Source organism: Uranotaenia lowii, unplaced genomic scaffold (assembly GCF_029784155.1).
Source record: "Uranotaenia lowii strain MFRU-FL unplaced genomic scaffold, ASM2978415v1 HiC_scaffold_658, whole genome shotgun sequence".
Lineage (NCBI taxonomy): Eukaryota > Metazoa > Arthropoda > Insecta > Diptera > Culicidae > Uranotaenia > Uranotaenia lowii.
This window is the reverse complement of record NW_026598598.1, coordinates 2,989-10,261: the sequence shown is the minus strand read 5'-3', so window position 1 is coordinate 10,261 and position 7,273 is coordinate 2,989. Positions and strand designations below refer to the sequence as shown.

The 7,273-nt window shown below is 39.6% G+C and overlaps 2 protein-coding genes across 3 annotated transcripts; both read right to left on the bottom strand.

The window, feature by feature from the left end:
* Positions 1 to 935: 935 nt before the first annotated feature.
* LOC129760559 (60S ribosomal protein L35a-like) lies at positions 936 to 2,777 on the bottom strand. 2 transcript variants are annotated; one of them, XM_055758212.1, is made up of 3 exons: positions 2,622 to 2,777; positions 1,122 to 1,638; positions 936 to 1,048 (listed from the first exon to the last, which is right to left on the bottom strand). In XM_055758212.1, exons 2-3 carry the CDS (start codon positions 1,626 to 1,628, stop codon positions 1,025 to 1,027), a joined length of 531 nt encoding a protein of 176 aa, XP_055614187.1. In that variant the 5' UTR covers positions 1,629 to 1,638; positions 2,622 to 2,777; the 3' UTR covers positions 936 to 1,024. The 2 variants fall into 2 exon arrangements, with proteins under 2 accessions (XP_055614187.1, XP_055614188.1); XM_055758213.1 differs by lacking the exon at positions 2,622 to 2,777 and adding an exon at positions 1,818 to 1,836.
* A 772-nt stretch (positions 2,778 to 3,549) lies between these two features.
* LOC129760558 (dnaJ homolog subfamily C member 3) lies at positions 3,550 to 7,069 on the bottom strand. Its single transcript, XM_055758211.1, has 3 exons — positions 6,747 to 7,069; positions 5,886 to 5,999; positions 3,550 to 5,494 (listed from the first exon to the last, which is right to left on the bottom strand). Exons 1-3 carry the CDS (start codon positions 6,838 to 6,840, stop codon positions 4,209 to 4,211), a joined length of 1,494 nt encoding a protein of 497 aa, XP_055614186.1. The 5' UTR covers positions 6,841 to 7,069; the 3' UTR covers positions 3,550 to 4,208.
* Between the last annotated feature and the right edge of the window lie 204 nt (positions 7,070 to 7,273).

Below are 7,273 nucleotides of genomic sequence, written 5' to 3'. Positions count from 1 at the left end.
TCTTGTGTCCATTCTAATCCATAATTTTGTCAAAAAGCTTTGTTTAATTCAATTGACCAACCAGGAGTTGACATGGCAGAATGAATTTGATTTAATATTTAGAGTTTCGTTAATCTTAAAACGCTGTAAGTTAGCAAAAAATAATTTTTTTTAATAAACTTAAAAATAAACCAGAAATATTCCATACAATAATTGAAAGAACAGTGGAAAATGAAGAACTTCCTGCTGCTGCTTGAAGCACAATTTATTACCCGTACGCGTACCTAAAGAGACGCACAGCCTGCCTACGGAAGAAAATCGAATAACCACGCGTTCCCTTCCAAAAAAAAGTTCATGAACCTTTCGCTAAATGGTTCGTGAGCCAAAATCTCGGGGAAAATTTTTCATGTATATTACGATTTCCACGAGCGAGACAGGATTCAAAATCCAAAAGAATCGTCTGTTGGTTGGACTGCCTCGCTCGTGTTTCCTATGGTTCGCGAACCTTAGGGATTTTTTTTCACAGCCTGCTCGCGCTTTGGCGAACCTTTACGGGTAAAAATCGTAGACGAGCGGGAATCGCCACTCGTGTACACGATTTTATTAGTCCTTGACAGAGGGAGAAAATCCTTTAACCTGAGTTTTCTTCTGTACCAGTGTTTTAATTGATCTGTGTTTGAGTACCTAGCGTTGATTTGCTGGTATCTGGTAAAAAATAAGTGTTTCAATCCTACTAAATAAAAGGAAGAAGTTTCGTTGAGATTCTAAATGAGGGTGCAATGTTTTTCAGATATTACTAAGTTGTACATACTTACCTAAGTGATTCGTTTCTATTAAACATTTTTATCTTGACTGATAATACTGCAACTTGCAAGACTTTTTAATCCGATATTTCAAGTGTTAAGAGGCAGAATGAACTTTCTTTTCTTGTAATGAAGAAACCTCTGTTGAGCGTATTTGATTTTTTTAGGCAGAATTATCCCGTTTTCTTTTATATTTTTGTTGTAGTTGTTTTATAAATTTACACAGTAAGTTGTAATTTAACTTAAATACGCGATGGGAACAGCATCTGAAAGAGGAATGAAAAAAGAAAAATTGTTAGACAATCAGCAGGTCCTTAACTAGAAATAAATGCAACTTACAATCCGGATGCGGTGTCCCATGGCGTGACCGGGCAGGTTGGTGCGGAATCGGGCCCTCACGCTGCCACTGTTACCGTGCGAGCGGGTAATCTTGCCCCAGATGGCGCGGATGTTGGACTTCTTTTCGGCCGCTCCTGGTGCGTTCTTCTTGGCCTTGCCACGGTACACGTACACGCACCGTTTGCCGATGTAGAACAGGGCATTTTTGCGGTTGCGGCAACCCTCAACCTTCAGGATGGCGTGGTTCTCGTGCTGATTGCGCAGACCCCGCTTGTACCCGGTGAAGACGGCCTTGGCCCATAGACGACCGTAGCTCTTCTTCTGGTAGGGCAGTGCCGTCTTGAGCGTACGCTGGCCCTTCGGTTTGTGGGTACGGGCCAGGATGGCCTCCTTGGTCTGGGACTTCTTGATACCCTTGGCTGCGACTGGAGCGGCGGCGGCACCTTTGCCAGCGGCCTTGCCACCGGCTGCCTTCTTGGCGGCGGGTTTCTTCGCTGTGTCAGCCATTTCAGTCTATCTGTGGAAGAGATAAATGTTGATAAGGTCAGTAATGATTGGGTAATGTTTCTATTAAGTCATGTAAAGTAATGGGATCGATTTCCAGTGAAAACTACTAAATAAATTATTTTAAAATACGCTTAGTTGTGGCTAGCATTGTGTCTATAAAAAGAAGTCCCCTCTACAGGGTATACTCACTTTTTGTGATTTGAAAGTTTCCGTAAATAATCACAGCTACAAAAAAAAATTACAATGTTTTTTGAAGAAAGCTGAACAATTTAAAAATATAATATAAAAGACCTTTTAGAAAACACTCATAGTTTTTCATTAATGTTATTTTGAATTTCTTAGTACTTATTCTTTATTATAAAATGATTTCCTTAACCTGAAATAATAGTTAATTGTAACCAACAGGCTGCGTTAAAGTTAATAAAATTACAAATGACAAATTACAATTAAAAGTTCGATTCCGAGAACCTTATTCCAAGTTTAAACAATCATAAAAATACTCTTTGGCTATACGTAATTCAGATTAAATTTTCTTTTTCTAAATTTGTTATGTCTCCGAGTAATTCAGGAGATATCGTAATATTAACCAGGTTAGGTTATGGACATTAAAAACGACAACAGATTAGTTGTTTATAAAATTCAACCTATTATTGCTTTGATGGAGTAACTACATTGTGCAAAACGTCTGAAAATTCTAGCCATGAGAACTTCAGCTCCCAATTGCCACAGGTATAATTCCCTCAGACTTGTTTCAACAGAATAAATTCAGTTAATCTCCTCCTGGTCAGCTACATCCAAATTCGTGGTTCCTCCATTCTCACAAAAACATCGTCAACAATCACCATTTAGAGGCTATTTTTCCGTTAATTTTCCTAAAATCCTCAACAAATTTAACATCACCGGAACCGGTTCCATTCCCTCTTCCCATCGCACCACTTTTCACCGGAAAAACAATCCGTTATCCCGTCGATTTTCCACTAATTTTAACCGTACCTTCGAAGAAATGTGTCCACTTAGCATACACGATGCCGGAAAAAGAGAGAGGAAAAGATTCGCTTGACAGTGCGCTCTGCTGGGCTGTCAAATTCGGGCCTCGGTCGCTCGATGACGTTTTTTCTGTTTCCGGTTGCAGGGCTCGTTTCCAATACTGATCTAGATCAGTTTGTTGGATGATTGTTTTGCTGCATGGGTTTAACACTGCCCACTCAGAAAATTGTATATGAGCGATCGTCTCTTACCACAAAACCCACAAAACTGAATGATTATGAAATTTACGAAATAATTTTAATAAAAGACCGAATTGACATTTATTTACATGTTTCCAATGTTTCGAATGGCAAATTCAACCAAAACGAATTATCGCAATAATCAAACCAACTTTTTTATCGGTTGAACGTTTATATCACCGAGCGTTCAAAATTTTCTAACGAATGTTCGGTAACTCTCGGTGAATTTTTGACAATTTTAGGCCTGAACGTTTTAAACTAACAATTTTCCGTATAAATTGCGGCTGTGGCTTTAGGTTCAGACGACTGACAGTTGATTTATTTTTAAACGATATCGGCAAAATTGAATTTGCGGTTTAGATCAATATTTACCGAACATGTAAGCATGTAAGAAAATTTCATCAAGAAAAGTTATGATCGGGGTATGTTTTGAAATTCTGATATTGTTACGTTAAAAATATATAAGGGAATTTGAGTGGTGTTTTTCAATATTTTGTCATTATTTAAGCTAATTGTCGTTATAAACTCAAAGTATGAAATAGCTACGCATTTTCTAGTCGATTTTTTGCATTTTAAGATTTTGAATAAACTAATGAAATCTTAAAAATCATAAATAGCGTAAAAGTAAAAAAAATAATCTTGAGAGGATTTAATTTTTATTACGATTTTCTTTCGATCGAAAAATCAATCTCACGTTTATAATTCTTAACTTGGATTAAGCGTTTATTTACAAGAAAGGGAGAAATTAACACATTCTTCCTTATAGTTTTATCATCAATCAGTTCTTCTTCTTTATTAATTGCTAGCCCATTGTTTGCCGGGTTGAGGAAAAACGCGAAATTAAGGAAACGACCAAATGTTTTAACACCCGTACGGGTTAGTTAACCAACTTCTGCTTCTAATGGTACCAATAATGCTACTATGCATAACAGAATGTTATGCATTGAAACACAAAAAGGCTTTACCTATTCAATTATTGTTTCCTCATCATTTCACCATTTCTCCTTGCTGACTACTAGCTACTAACTTATTTTTAAACTAAACACAATAAATTCTAATCACACTTTATCTGAGTCGAAAAGAAAATGATTGCTGAAGTTAGTTTCATCAGTTGTTTTTTATAAGGGAATCAACAGTGCACTTATGATGTCTACAACAGTGTGATGATTATTCAATAGGAATTGAAAAGGAAAAATCTACGATCTCAATAAATAAAAAAACTGGCACTGTCCGTTCTGTTCATGTTAATTACTAGAAAAATGTTTCCTGAAGGATAGTATGGGAAATGCAAGCTTAATTCTCGTGCAAACAAGGGAAACCAGACATTTCTCAGTAGAGGTGAGAGAAGTGGTTTTTACGTAAAGTGGAACTTGAACTGGAACGGTGACCCGTGCTGGAAGTGATGGAACGGATTTCCACCGCCGAAACCATTACGATTTGCTTCCGGGTCCAGGGGATCTTCGCCGGCATCGAACTGGCGCCGTTTCTCCGGATCCGTCAGGACTTCCTTGGCCGCCGCAATGTCAATGAACTTTTTCTCGGCCACCTTTTTCTCGTCGCTATCGGGGAAGTTATCCGGATGCCATTTCTGAGCAGCCTTTCGATAGGCTTTAACAATTTCCTGCTTGGTTGCAGATCGCTTAACACCTAAAATTTTGTAATAGTCTCTCCTTTCGGCCTGTTTCTGCATGCGTTGAGCACGTTCGATACCTTCCTTAGCCCTCTGGAAGCCATCGTTGATATCGAGTGCCTCCCGATACTGATGTATTGCGTCGTCGTACATTTCTGCTCCGATGAGTGCTTCCGCTCGGTCACACATGACTTCGGGATCCTGGTAAATTTCTAGAGCCTCTCGACAACGACCTACGGCAGCTGTGAACTGTTCATCCTTGACCAAGCAAGAGCAAAGTAGTTGCTTTCCGTTGTACACGATCATCGGTACATCTGGTTCCAACTTGATCAGCTTTTCGCCACCCTGTATACAATCAGCGTAACGTTGCTCCTCTAACGATTGCTGGGCATCCACATAAACTTTGTCTACCTTTTTAAGCTTTTTGTACAGTGGAAAACAGTCCTTGTGCTCGGGATCAAGCTTCAAGCATTCTCGAATCTCCTTCAAAGCCGAGCCTGAATCGCCCAAATCGTACAAAATCTTCGACAGCGTATAGTAACCATCGGTACTATCCTGAGATAATCGATTAACTGATCGGAAATCGCTAACGGCGGCCAACCGATCACCAATTCTAATGTAGGACTGGGCTCGGGCTTCTCGGATTTCCACCGACCATGGACAAATTTCCAGCAGCTGGGAAAGCAGTGCGATGGCTGTCGTGTAATCACCCCGTCCTATGACGTCCAAACAGAGTGCCCATTGATCCCGGGCCGGATCGATCCGAGCGTACTGGAAGTTCACATCGTGGTTGTGCGGATCCATCCGGAGCACGTTCATGAGATCTATTTCTGCACTATCGAAATCACCCATCTTGAGGTAGACCTGACCGCGCTGGGCTCGAGCGGCCACAAAGTCCGGCTTCAGTTCCAGCACCCGCGAAAAATCGTTGATGGCGAACTTGGCCTTACCCAGAGCCAGGTAAACTGTGCCTCGCTTGAAGTAAGTCAAGTAGTTCTGGGGATCGCCCTCTGAAAGAAGGAAGGAAACATTTTTGAGCCTCGAGGGAAATGTAAGAAAAACCTACAGCACCGAACTATCGGTAATAAATCCGTCAATCATGTTTGTGACCTTGTTCAAATGTTTATGTTTAATTACAGTCACCCAGTCAACAATAATGGTCACCTTGATTATCGGTAGTCAAATCAGTCAAAGGTTCAGAACCATTGCATACTTTCAGGCGGTTAAGGGTCATATCAGGGCTTGATGATACTTTAACGCCTAAAAATTTTAATTGTTTTAATTGTTTATTCTTGGATCTTTTCCAAAGTTCAAAATTCAATTGACTAAACTATTTGATATAGAACAAGTTTTTGAGCCTACAATATTGTCAGATTGGTGATTTTCGTAGCATAAACTTACCAACAGCGGCATGGTAGTGCGTAAGCGCGTCCGACAGCTGACCGCGTGCAAGCAGATCACGTCCCATCTCAAGGTGCCGATCGATTTCCGCCTGAGACGATGCAGATTCTACACCTATTGGAAGAACAAAGGCAACAGGTAAAAATAGTATTAATCTGATAATCAATGATAACAAACTGCCGAAAAAAGTACTCGGCATCGCGATATGAATGGAAAAATGAGCCGATAAGCTTTAAGCCTACATTCACAAACTAAACCCAACACATTCAGGTGTTGCAATATCAATACCGTTAAACGAGTAGCATTTTTGAGGGTCATTGTTGTTGTTTGCCTGGGCAAGGTTATGAGTAGTTTATACCTTTACACTAGTAGTTTAGTTGTACCGTAAATAATAAAAGGTTTTGTTAATCAGATCAATAATAGATAGTTAAGAATATATAGATAATCTTGTTTCGATATTCGTTAGTTTCGAGAAGATTCAATACTCAACAAGTTTGAATCAACAACTATTTTAAATCATCTAGCTAATGTTTAGAAAGAATGACAAAGAATTTAAAACTAGATTTTAAACAAAAACATAACGCGTCTGGTAAAAAAATTAAGCTTTTGTCTCAATCGTAAAAATATTTGGAAACAGAGACGTGTTTCCTACAACTCTGCAGATGTAAACATCAGACCAGCAGGAAAGACACGTCAGAAGCAGTCAAAACGGAAGATTTTGGCTTATCTGTGAGTGAAAAAAATATCAAAAAATTTCATCCATTTGACCTTTCTGACCAATTTTTCGGCCAATATTATGCTACGGTACTGCACATTCGTGGCGTTAACTATATTCCCATTATAGTATTTCGAATAACTTACGTTTGAAAAATAATTCTATTAATAGAAAGAACAGCACTGTGGTTAACTTTCGGCTATCGTCTAGCTGCGACATTTCGTACAAGTTGGGTAGCATTTTTCCGGCATCCGATAGTTCGGAAAACTTCTGCACAGCACTGGGGGTTTTCTAAAAGCTCGCTTAATTTTTGCACCAAACCGACATAACTATTAACCGCACAGAATAATAAACGAATTTGCTTTTTCCTAGTCAAATTGGACCAGCCTTACTGAGATTTAATTCGAATTTCCTTTCTGCTTGGTTTGATTGATTTCGCTAAACTGACGTGTTTTCGATTTCTCGTCCAGCCAGAATCAAAATTCGAGTAGTATTCGAGTGCCGAAATGACAGCCTCGGCCGCAGCTCGACGGGGTCGCCGCTGATTGGTCCGTTCGGATGACGGCTGTTTGTTTGGACGATGTTGCGCTTTTGCTGCATGGGTCGTTAATTCAAAAAGATTTTTCTGCCAGCACTGGAGCTTGCTTGCAAACTTGTGTAGAAGGTAAACGGT

What these genes read in the sequence shown, in the direction of transcription:
- LOC129760559 (XM_055758212.1), bottom strand. Translation starts at nt 1,628, where the DNA reads ATGGCTGACACAGCGAAGAAACCCGCCGCCAAGAAGGCAGCCGGTGGC. An exon ending in TGGGACACCGCATCCGGATT is followed by an intron (nt 1,049 to 1,121) that starts GTAAGTTGCATT and finishes TTCCTCTTTCAG; the next exon opens with ATGCTGTTCCCATCGCGTAT.
- LOC129760558 (XM_055758211.1), bottom strand. Translation starts at nt 6,840, where the DNA reads ATGCTACCCAACTTGTACGAAATGTCGCAGCTAGACGATAGCCGAAAG. An exon ending in AATAGAATTATTTTTCAAAC is followed by an intron (nt 6,000 to 6,746) that starts GTAAGTTATTCG and finishes TTCTTCCAATAG; the next exon opens with GTGTAGAATCTGCATCGTCT. An exon ending in GCACTACCATGCCGCTGTTG is followed by an intron (nt 5,495 to 5,885) that starts GTAAGTTTATGC and finishes TCCTTCTTTCAG; the next exon opens with AGGGCGATCCCCAGAACTAC.